General features: G+C 42.0%; 1 protein-coding gene across 2 annotated transcripts in view; it reads left to right on the top strand.

The window, feature by feature from the left end:
• LOC120537699 (single-stranded DNA-binding protein 3-like) overlaps positions 1 to 12,866 on the top strand; it is a 127,645-nt gene that overhangs the window by 96,718 nt on the left and 18,061 nt on the right. For both annotated transcript variants that reach the window (XM_039766823.1, XM_039766822.1), the window contains exon 5: positions 5,879 to 5,968. In XM_039766823.1, coding sequence (XP_039622757.1) covers positions 5,879 to 5,968 — 90 coding nt within the window. The remainder of the gene's footprint in view (positions 1 to 5,878; positions 5,969 to 12,866) is intronic.

The raw sequence follows: 12,866 nt of genomic DNA, 5'->3' as shown, positions 1-12,866 counted from the left end.
TTAATTTACCTGATTGACGCAACAGCTGTTAGAAAACAAAACACTTGGGCTGGAGGGTTTCCCTGTGTTTTCTGCTTGTTCCCGCAGCACGGCATTGTGATTGATTAAAAGGCGCATCTGTCAGCCGGCAGCCTTGATTACCGCTTTGCAGGCTCTCCAGCTAATCTTTATGGAGTCTACTTCAGTGCCGGGCGTGTTGGAACAGTTGGTGCCAAGGCTGTATTCTGCCACGACGTTACTGGCAGGCCGCCTTCACCTGGTGTGGCTTAAGAGTTCCTTAATCTGACCATAACCTGCCTCCTCTCACATTAAGCACGCTGAAGGCGTTAGTTGCTCTTGATGCATAAAAGGCTAGGTATCTTGCAAGTAAATGATTGGATTGTTGTTTCTTCCTTTAGGGGGCGCTGTGTACCTTCTGTTGTGGCCTACCATATCTACTTTGCTGGGTCTCTTGGAGTTTTTCAACTTTACTGCGTTGTTGATCTGAGCCACATATATCAGACAATCGTCACTGTCCCCTGGTAGGGGTCATATCTGAGAAGGCAGGAGATGCACAAAGTTGACCCCCAGTCCTGTTGTACTTTTATAAACTTCATCTTGCAGCAATTATTTTTGAGTACATTCTTCAGATAGGCTACTTGATCTCTTAACTAGGTTTGCAGCTGTTTAATTTCTTTGCTGCTGGCTTAGTGTGATCTGGGGGCATACAGGTTCCCAAAGTGATGCTAGAAGCATCAATGTGAGATATCCTGTTAAATAACAGGGTTTAACCTGTGTAGTGACTACAACCCCCCTTTGCCTAAAATCATCAACTGCGGGGTCCTTACCTAAAGCGTCCATAACAAAAACCCATTTATTAGCTGGAATCCTCCGGAAGGTCCCCCAGTTTTGGGGAGTCTGTTTGGCAGTGCCATTTCCCACATATTTATTATTTACATTACTCCATGCTTGCCTGCTTTGAAATGTGCTCATGTCTGTCCCTACTTTGGCATGCGTCCCTGGTCCTGCAGGACACCGTTGCTTGGTGCTGGAGGCTCACACAGTCTCCCGTGTGTGTGTGTGTGCATAGTGTTGTGTGCCAGTGGGTTCAGCAGGTATGTTTTCTATAAATGCTTTGTTTGGCTTCATGATGTGTATGCTTTAAGTTAATTTTTGTGGTCTTGTTCCTCATACTTTGTATGATTTTTGTATTTGTGAGGCAGACAACCCTAGTTAATGCACATGTTGGGTTGGCATCCTTATTTTGGGCTCTGTTTGACCTTGAGTGTTTGGGTCCTGAGATGCATTGGTGAGTAAAAAGAATTATTTGTTGTGGGTTTTTGTGTGTGCATGTAGGTAAGGCTGACACCCCACCCAACCTCATGCCACCTCCTCTAAAAAAAAAAAAATCGGGCAAAGTTGTAATTGAGTGGTCCCAATGTGTGTCTCTCAACATGCCCATTGTTCTTTCCTGTTCACGCTTCACTAGCCAATGTACTGAGCTGAAAGAGTTAAGGGGGTGGGGGGGGGGTGCTCCTTGTAAGCGCTTGCCCGCACAGCCTCCTCCAAGGGCTGCTGGATGATTGACGGCCTGAGGGTTTTAATGGGCACTAGAGAGGGAGCTGAGGTCTGGGTTTCCATGGCAACAGCTGGGAATGGGGCCTTGCTTACCTGAGCAGCCCGTCTGAGAGTAGAAGGAGAAACCTCTACCCCCACCCCCACAAAAGTATGTGCGTGCATGAGCAAGCGTCTGGGCGTGCACGTACTGTACTGTCTCGCTGGCTACACAGAACTTTTCCATTTTTAATCACAGGCTAACCTAGATACTGCAATGTGGCCAAGTGAGGGACAGTGTGTGTGTGTGGGGGGTTAGTTAGCAGGAAGGAAACATGAGCCACTAGGGAAAGGTAGAAGGGGGGCTGTGAAGGAATGGGAAGCGCTGTGCAACTATACAAACACAGAAGTAATCTCTGGGTGCTGGCATTTGAAAATCAAACAGCTTGTGGCAAACACACATTGGCACCCCCTGCCTCAATGGATTGCCCATATTGTATGTGTTCACTAAATATGGTCCCTTTATTTTATGGAGACTTCTGCTTTCGCACAGACCCAACTGCTGACTGACCACTAAGTACCTGCTTTATACAGTGCCTTTCAATGGTGGACACTGTCTGAATGTACAGTACTTTAGTTACATGTGAGCTTCTAGAATTGGAGCGCAGGCTGCTGAAATGATTTACTCTAGCTTGTTTGGGTCTCTTTTTGTTTTGTTTTTTTATATAGTGCCTTTTCATTGTGGACACTGTCCCAAGTGTATTATCTCCTACACATTGTCTTTATTTTTATATATATATATATATATATATATATATATAGTAAAATGTTGGAGCAGTGAGTGACTTGAAAATTTCACACAGAGAGTCTCTGTGTACTGAAACTGCAGTTTATTGCAGTGTGATGACAATGATAATGGCTAAAGTGTTGAACTGTTAAAAGTAAAGCTGCTAGTTCACCTCCCACCACTGACTTATTATGTAACCCTGGACGCTTGACCGCTCTGAGCTCCTAATGTTAAACTCCATGCATTATTATTATTATTATTATTGTTATGTATTTGGTGGGTGGGTTTAGTGAAGGTGACTTACAAGATCAAGCCACAGAGCAATTGTTTACATGCATTTTCTACCATCAGGGCACATAAGGATTAAGGGATTTGTTCAGGATCACACAATGAGTGGAGGCAGGAATTGAACCAGGAACTTCTGAGTTTAAAGTCCAATGCCTTAGCCACTACACTGGAGTGCTTGCATTTAACCGTTTGTGGTCTATTTTAGTACTTTGGTGCCTTGATACAGCAATCTGTACAGAAAGGAGCTATAAACATCCAGAGACTGTGGTCAGCCATTCTCAACTAGAATTAATCATTGGGTACAGCCACTGCTTCTGACTGGCAGATTCCTTTAAATTGTAAAAATTTACAAAAAATTATCCATAGTTTCTGTATCACCATTATGAATTCCTGTGTTGTTGTTTTGGTTGGCAGACTCCTGCTGGGGACTGTGGGGCACATGTTGATGTATAGTATTTTTTTTTCCCCCACCCACCCAAACATTTATTGTAATGTATTTCATAACAGCTTTTTGTTATAAAATTTACTGTTTTCAATGCCATGAGTACCAGTTTCTGGTTGCAGTTTATTTGAAAATATAGAGGGGCAGAAATTGTCATGGATGTCTGATGTCCATAATGCTAGGTGGACCCTTTTGAGTCCAAATGTTAGTTCCCATACTTGTTGGTGTTATTGGGGTTGGCATGGAGGGAAATCAATGTCATTGTTGTTCAGAAGAGAAAATCTGCAAAGAAAAAATAGGTTAGTAACCAGAGCTGCAGCTAAACAGGCTCCTTGAAGAAGAGCTGGGAAGAAGCTCTCGGCGGTGGCGGCATCAGCACCGTCTGGGGGTCAGAATCTGCTTGGGGCGGGAGAGTGAGAGCGAGAAAAAAAAAGAACAATACTGGCAGGCGTAACCCTTTCACTGCAGTCCAGCTTATTGGCACTCAGGTGGTCATACCATGAATTGTGAACATATGAGATAAATGATATTGTGTCTGTTTTGACTACAGGTATGTTCTGATTTTGAATCCCGCTAACTCAACATCTTCCCCTGGAAAAAATAAATTAAATAATGTTTTAAATAGTTTCATATTTCCAGACATCCCAGAGGGGTTTTAATATATAGGTGCAATGGAAGAGTCAGTGTGGCCACCTAGTGGCTAAGGTAGTGGACTGTAAGTTGGAGGTTTGCCAGCTAATTCCTCTCACAGAGCCTTACTTTCAAGTTCTCACAGTTTAGAAATATTATTAGCATTGTTCTCATTATATTCATATGGTTGGCAGATTTACTTGGCAAAAGTAACCTCTGGACCAGGATGACTTATGGTTGTATATAGGCAGTATGGAATTGTGGCTAAGGCACTGGACTTTAAACCATAAGGTTGCTGGTTCCATCTCACACCCCCCAGCTTACTGTGTGGCCCTGAGCAAGTCATTTAAGACTGTTTGTGTTTCAGTAGTTTCAGAAATCTCTATTTTCTCAACTGTAACAAATACTGATCTTGATCAGTCACCCTTTTATAAAGTTGTCATCTAAGCATATGATAATCGTAATAAGAATCATATGGGAGCGATATCACTGTATGAATTTTGGAATGGTGCTTCTTCAAAAAACAGCCTGAAAGCTTGTCCAAGTCCAGTCCCCTGTACAATTTAACGATCAGTTTAAGATTCTGCAGAATGCATTTTTTTACCTCTTGGCCCTTTCCTTCATTTTCAACCTAGAACTCAAAGAAACTTATTGCTGTTCCAGATTAGGCTACAGTTTGTAATTTAACGTAGCATATGGATGCCAGCTTATTTCATTAGTGGTTTCTCTGTTGGATTGTAATCATTTTAAACTGGTACCTTGGGGCAACACAACATTAATGTTGGTGCTACCGTAACACAACCAGCATGAGAAAAAAGAAAAAAAGAAATGCCCCAGCCATCCAGTGCCTTCACCCCCTAACCCTTACCCTGAGCTTGCTTTGTGTCCCTGCTACCTTCCTGTGTGCCTCTCCATCTCCGGCCCCACAACCCCCCTCCCCAAACCCTGCCTATCACCCTTCCCCCTTTCCTCCCATGATTCTCCCTTCCCCACCCCTAGAGACTGAGAGGTTAGTGGGGCTTGACACTGTGCAGGTTTTCCAGAGAGCAAAGGTCAGATGTCCCATTTGTCTTGTGGTGGGATTCTGGATTGGGTTACACCAAACAGTGCCTGTGAACAGAGGATATATGTCAGGCTTGCTTGGGTCCCGCTTGGATGCCACATATATTTCCATATTTGTAAAATAAATAAATATACTTTACCACATGTACTTTTTAATAATATACATATATTATGTATGCATTTGCATGTAGATTTGTACACTTAATTGTTTGTTTTTTAAAGTGTGTAAATGTGTAATATAATCTCTAAAAGGGCATATATATATATATATATGTATATATATATATATATATACAGTACCCACACACACATACATTTTCTCGTACATACAGTAAATGTTGGGAGTGTGTGCAAGTGTCATATATGTTATATATACATATGTTCAGCTGTGCTGTGTGTATGTGTGTGCGCAAATCAATGTATGTGAATGCATTTTGTGTACACATGTATAGATACATAAATGTGTCTGTGGGTATATTTAGGGGTAGCTGTGGTTGCTCATGTTGGAATTTGTAGGGTTTACTGTATTTGTATATGTCGAATGTGTATAATACCATACACTGTTTATATACTCTGTGTGTGTGTAATCTTCTAATATATAAAACTGAAAATGTGTGAAAAGATTGAATTTCTACAGGGGAACACCAGAGCATATCTTTCGTTCCACAATTTAGCTGGTGCCCTTTATCTGGACAGTGCCATTTACCCCGTGCTTGTTTTTTTCTCTCCACCAAATTTTGCACAGGAGAAAGCCATGGGATGCTTGTTTTTTCAAAAAGGTATCTGGTGCCCCCATCTCCACACAAATTAACGTATATGTATAATATATATGCTTGTGTCTGTGGATTACTGTCTATCCTTATTATGTACATATGTATTTATGAGGATATGGTTATTTGAGCTTATGTGTATATAATCTGTGTTTTTTTTACATATATGTTATGCAGAATACCTGACAATGTTTTGTGATGTGTATATTTTGGTGTTTTCATTCAGCTAAACTCCAAATGAGATAAGATAACATAAAGTAGGTCGGACACCTAGTGCTGTTTTGGGATTCATGCTGGCATATGGCACTTTTCCTTCTGCACTGTTGCCTCATGTGATGACGGTGTCTCTCTGTCTTTCTTTTGCAGAGTGCTGCAGCCGCCCCCAGCCCTGTCATGGGTAATATGCCCCCAAATGATGGTATGCCAGGTGGACCCATGCCACCAGGTTTTTTTCAGGTAAGGGGATTAAATTTGTCTTTACCTACAGAGGGTTTGCTGTTTCTGCTGTCCAGCAGGCAGTGGGGTGCTGTTCAGCTGTTTAGGGGTATCATGAAAGCTCCAGGGGTATGGGAGAGGTGGCGAGTATGTCGACATGTTCATAGAAAGTTTGTTCTTAGAATCCAAAAATGGTGCTCTCTTTCCAGTGGGGACACCTAGAGACCCCTGTAGCCTGCCTTCTCAACTGCCCTCCCAGCCCACCTCTCTCTTTAAAGTGCACCTAAACTTGCCTCCACAAGGTATCAAATACAGAAGGGGGGGAATGAGCCCTTAGGCCTGAGGCAGACCTAGCAGGCACTGAGCTGCGGGGTAGGGCTCGGCTGTCTGCTGGGGGAGGGGTGTTGAAAGTCGAGAAGGAAGAAAAACAAAGATCAAACGGCCGTTTGGTGCCGCTGCTTTCAGCTCTGCTGCGGCGCCGGCGGCTGCAAGCTCCCCGGAGTAGGCCTAATCTACTCCGTGCAGCCCGCGCCCGGCCGAGCGCGCCTGTGGCGTCGAGCCCGCTGGAGTGTTGTAAAGCCTGCCGTTTGGCTTTGTGCCCAGGGGTTCTGATGCAACGGACTGGAGTTTGTAATACCCTCCAAAAAAAAATAAATAAATAAAATGTAAATGATGTATTTAAGCTAGACAGTATATTCGGCCGTTGTATGGATTTATCATACCCTTTTGAAGGTAAACTGAGCTGGGTGGTGGAGTGGATTAAAAATGACCCAGAGGCTAGCTAACATTGTAAGGCTTCTTCTATATGGTGTCTCTACTTGAGGGTTGGTATGGCAGCCAAATTGTAGTTGTAGAAGGGACAGGATGGGGTCTGTAAAGTGGGGAGACAGGACGCCACCATGATGGCTCCATAAGCAGCTCTTTTTTGACTGTTTGGCCGTGAATTTGGAACAAATAGTAAGCCTGTTTTAGTGTACTCTTGATGGTAGACATCTAATGAATGTGCAGTTTGAGAATTTAGCCATAAATATTTCTTTGGTGTAACCTTTATATTGGAATTATTGTTTGTTTAGATTGGTTTATAATCAATCTATTAGTGAATCACTAGTGTTTATAATGCCTTCAGGGTGAAGCTCATCCCAGAGTTCTGTGCAGATGTTTCTATACATGTATTCCTGAACACTCCTTATAGGTCACTAAGCGGCTGTCCCTAAAGTGTCCATTTATGTGGCTGCTGAATGAAGGGTCAGAATGCACCATTTTTGGAGCCTAGAAACAAACCCTGGATGTGATGTCTGTCAATTTCAGATCATACACACAAACCTGAGTTGTTAATCAGCCTAACGCAATATCCAAGCCTTATTAATCATGATAAAGCTATTTATTTTTTTCTTTTTTGTGGCCGAAAGATTAGCCGTGGTCTTCCTCTAGTGACCTGCGTTCAGATCTGGTCCAGACATTTTTCAGTTTTCCTCATGTCCATATGGGTCTTACACCAGGTATTTCAAAGATGTTCAGATTTATTTGTCATGTGTATTTATATGAGTGGGCTTAGTGCACCATCCAGGCTTGGTTCCTGAATTGCACTAAGTGCTTCCAGAATAAGCACCAGCTTCTTATCAGCCCTATAGTGGACTGAACGGACCCAGCAAATATATGCATAGCTGCATATATATATATATATATATATATATATATATATATATATATATATATTGGGTGCTTTAACTGTGGAAGCTCTTACACACCCTCACACTACTTAGCATGCTTGAGTAAATCGCATCACTCACATTACAGTGCATTTGTTATTGCAGTGCACTTAATATGGCGTCATTCAGCTCATGGGCAACATATTGGCATAGTAAGAAGCTTTACTATAATTAAATCCCATCTTGATGTACCTTCTGGGCTGTGTTGTCATGTGGCCATGGCATTGAAATCAGCCATATTAGCCCTCTCTGTTAGCCAAATTTGTGACTTGGATCAAGTGTCTTCAGGTTGATGTGATACAGTTGAACTATGGAAGCATTTGCTGAGATTGCAATGCTCCATTGGGGTATTGTCCATTTTTCAATGGTTAGTTCACTCCCAGTAATCATCGCTTTTTGGTGACTAAACACATTATGTATGACAGTCTAGGTTGGTTAGCCTCCTTGTGAGTAAAGGTGTTGACTGTAAAGTTCCAGGTGGCCATTTCACGGAGTTCCTGTGTGACACTCAGCACATCACATTGTTGGACAAGCCTGTGTTTCCATTGTATTCAAACATTTACATTGCTGCTACTTTTGAGATTTAAAACATACCTTATATGACAATCTTAATTAATAATAATAATTAACAACATCTATATAGCACTCTTCTCGCTCATCAGAGCTATTTACTTAATAAGGAACCACTTCAACCACTACCAATGTGTACCTTCCACATGGATGGTGCAACAGTAGTTATTCTTGCCCCAGTCCAGTTAGGGAGCAGAATGGACAAGGCCATGATGGGCAATTTAGCCAGAACATCAGGGAACATCCTATTCTTTTCGAAGAATGCCTGGTGATCTTTTATGGCCGCAGAGAGTTAGGACATCAGTTTTATGTGTTTTTATATATATATATAGAATGGTTTCCCTGTCACTACTGTAGGGTGTTGGGACTCACACACTTGCCAAAAGGAAAGCACCCCCAACCTGGTTTCACCACTGCCTCTTCCAGCAGCAATCCAAGCTTTCCTGTTACTTCTTCCATTCAAGCTTCAGTGGGGTTACCTGTTCTGCAGCACAGGTGGTATGGCTGCTGACTACTGACCTCTAGTGTCTAATATTGTGAAATACAGGAGTTCCAATTCAGTTTACACCACCAACTTGGTTGTGTGACCCTGAGTCAGTCTCCTGGAATTCAAAATAATTGCTCTTAATTGTATCACTTGAGCATCCTCTGATGACATTCCTGTGGAATGGTGCTCTAGGAAATCGTTTGTTCCCTACAGTCATCCTGCCCTGTATTTTGTAGCATCCCAAAGTCTAAGATTTTTTAACAATGTTGCACCGTGTAAATGGTCAAGCTTCCATCTCAGACTTGCTTTGTGACCCTGAGGAAGTTACTTGGCCTTTTTATTTTCTAACTGTAGAAATCCCAACACTACAGACTTTCCCTGTACAAGTCTTGTACACTGAGTTTGACTATATGTGTAAAGTGCTACAGAAAATATGTTGTTTGCCTTCTGTAATCATCCCCTCTCTTGTGTTTTTGTAATTAAAGAAAACATATAATAAACTTCCTGTATAGGCTGTAGGACTGAAGATTACTAGGTTGCCGATTTCAGTTCCATCTCTGACTTGTTTGATGACCCTGAGTCAGTCGACCCGCCTGCCTGTGCTCCCCCATAGAGCTATTGAAACATTTAATCTGTGCTGCACTTGTAAAGCTCATTGGGACAGTGTTTGCTTCCTCACTGTAAACATTCCACCGTATATAAAATGAAGGTTGTCTTATTTCTTACTAAAGCATAATTTCTTTTAATTTATGTATCTATAACTGGCATCCTATGCCATATCAGAGTAGTCTAATGGGTAAGGATAATAGATGGCATAATGTGTTAATTATTTAATTAATTACATTTATCTACTTTTTTTTTTTTTTTAAACCTACTCATAATGCTTTACATAGACAGTAGGGAACCATTGCAACCACCCATCATTATGTGGCATCCACCTGGTTGATACAGTGGCGGCCATTCTTGCACCAGTACGCTCACCGTGACTTAGGTGATGAAGGGGTGAAAAAGAATGAGCATGAAAAGAAAGGGCATGATTAGGGGCCAAGACCGAATCAGGGCAGGGTTGCCAATGTAGCCAGGACATTGGGGGAACTCCCTACTCATCGAAAGATGACCAGGGACCTTTTACGACCCCAGAGAGACAGAAAATCAGTTTTACATCTCATTAATGGGATGGGGGACTGTTTTTTGGGCACAGTGTCCCTGTCACTGCACTGGGACTTTGAGATCCACACACAAGCCATGGAGTAAGCACCCCAAGATGGTCTCATCAACACCTCTTCCAGCAGCAACCCAAGCTTCTCTTAGGTGGTCTCCCATCCAAGTAACTGGCTTCAGGTGGATTTTCTTTTTTTGAAGTGTGGGTGGTATGGTGCAAGAGAGAGCATTATTGTCATTTTACTAAACCTGCTTAATCCAGATCACATGATCTGGGGGTGGTGGGGATTGTAGTCTGTTCCAGCAATATTGGGTTCAAGGCAGGAAACGGTCCTGGTCATGGTCCTACACTTAAACTCACACAGCTGTGTTCACACACTAGGCCAGTTTGGAATCTCCACTGAACTGGGGATGTGAAATGAAACTCATTGTAAAACCCACAGAGACATAGGGAGGGCATTCAAATTCCATTTAGACAACAGAAAACAGAACTCAAACCCAAGATACTGGATCTAGACTAAAGAGTGCAGATAAGAAGAGAATTCTCCACATGGAGCAAGGTCATCAGTGGTGTCCCACGGGACCTTTTTCTGATTTATATTAATGACATTGATTCTGGTAGTTGGTAAACTTGTAAACTCCCAGATGACACTAAACTTGTAGGGATATGACAGACACTGAGGAGGCAGCAAAAAAAATCCCAAATGACCTGGACATCCTTCAGAACTGGCGAACACCTGGAAAATGGAGTTTAATGTAGGAAAGTGCAAAGTGTTACACTTGGGCCAAAGGAACATCAATTATAAATACAAGATGGGAGATACTGTCATGCAGGAAGCAACCTCTGAAAAGGATTTAGGGGTTTCTGCTCACGCAACATTTTCTTCAGTAAGCAATTAAAAAGGCAACTCAACTGTTAGGTTATATCGTGAAACCTGTTGAATTCAAGTCAAGGGATGTTATGTTTTGACTGTATAGTGCACTAGCAAGACTGCATCTAGAGTGTTGTGTGCCATTCTTGTCACCAAGGTACAAGAAGGACATAGCGGCACTTGAAGCTGTGCAGAGGAGAGCAAATAAGTGCATCTCCGGACTTAAGGACATGTCCCACTCTGACAGACTAAGAAAATGAAACCTCTTTAATCTCGAACAGAGGAGACTGCATGGGAGCTTAATCCCACTATTTAAAATCCTCAAAGGCATTGATAAAGTAGATCAGGCAACATTCTTTTGGCTTAAGGGTGAACCACATACTCGGAAGACATCAGAGAAAATTAATGGGAAGTACATTTAAAACTGAAACCAGGTAGCACTTCTTTACGCAGAGTTGTGGGACCCTGGAACAAACTGCCTTTACAACTTTTAAGAAGAATCTAGATGAGATATTGGGACAGCCTAGCAATTAGCTAAACAAATGAGTCTCATGGACTGAATGGCCTCTTCTTGTTTGTTTAAATTTATGTTCTTATTTGTGAGGTGGAAGCACTAAACACCATGCCATCATTAATAGTAAATAAAATTTAATAGAGAGGATCTAAATAATTACTGCACAAGGATATCTGAATGCAATCAGGCCTATGATAAAATGGAAACTGCACCACATACAGCGCCATCGTATGGTACATTGGGGTTACTACATGTTTGCATAAATATCCCTTTTTAAGAAGGCCCTTTTTCGATTTTCTGTTCTGCTGCCCATAACAGTGTCTTCATGCTGTTGCTGTGGGCTCATGTTTAGAGTGACCACACTCTTCAGTGTTAACCAGCTTACAAAGTCAATCTCCATCTCCTTTCAACTTCTAGGGAGGCCATCAAGTCTGTTTAACTGACCAGGTAGACACATATCCACATACCCCCATCTTCCTAATGAGTCAGTCTATACTTTTTTCACAGCTCCCAGTGAGATGATTTTTACATTCAATCTTTTTAATCCCTTGAGTTTACCACATGGGAGGGTGTTTTCAATACCCCTGTATTCTGGTTGCAGAGGTTGTGGAGTTCTTTGCAGAAACAGAAGCCAAGCATGAGGAAGTTCAAGCACAGCCTAATTAGATGGCCTTTTGATTTTTGGGGTCTGACTATAACCCACAAGGGACAACTAGTAAGCTGTACAAAAACGCATTGGCTTCTCTCTGTTGGCCCATGGTATATCCTGCCATCCAATTGCTTTTATTCCCTTTTCTGTAAAAAGTTAGAGCTTCAGTACTCATTCCTACCTTTGTTGCATTTTGACACAGTGCTTACTACCACTGCCTCACACTTCCTCAAACTGGCATAGCTGTGTGGAGTCAACACATTCATTCTGTGTCCACAAATAAAAACTTTTGACAAACTACTTAGTTTTCCTACCGCATCCGAAAGGCATGCATGTTAGGTCAATTGATGAATTTCAAGTGGCACAATGTGATGGACTAGCTTTCTGCCTTCTGCTTAGGGTTGCTGAGGATAGTCTTCAGCTATTAATGTTGCTTAAGTGGACTGAGGAGATTCAGAAAATGGATGGGAAACTTTTGTAGCACACATTATATATCGTGTATTATGCTACTCCATAATTTTTCATATTCCCGTTGTTTTTAATTCACATTAAAACTGAGGCTTGTCATATAGTGGCTTTCACAAGGAGTTCATGCTGGATAACATGCACCAATTGTGTGGTGTATGTGGATCTTTATGCTCAATAATCTGCCATTTGCGTGTATGTGTGTGCACACATGTGACAAGTGTGGCCCAAAAGTGGCCTGGGCACATACATGTATCACATACTTGTGTATGCAGGTCTTGGTGTACAGAGCCCTGCCTGGTGGGTGTGTGTGTGCCCGCGCATGTCGGCAGTGTGGGCCAAAAGTGATTTTGGCAAAAATTTTAAAGTTCATTCCCAGCCATTGTCAATTTGGGTGTCCCTGCTGATGTAGAAATTTGGAAACAGTTGTATTGAGTACTAAAAAATTAAAATGTGTAATTTTCTAGGCGTGGCACCCACCTGTATTGAGCA

Source organism: Polypterus senegalus, chromosome 10 (genome assembly GCF_016835505.1).
Source record: "Polypterus senegalus isolate Bchr_013 chromosome 10, ASM1683550v1, whole genome shotgun sequence".
Classification (NCBI taxonomy): Eukaryota; Metazoa; Chordata; class Cladistia; order Polypteriformes; family Polypteridae; genus Polypterus; species Polypterus senegalus.
Note: the sequence above shows the minus strand (reverse complement) of the source record. Positions and strands in the feature narration are given on the sequence as shown.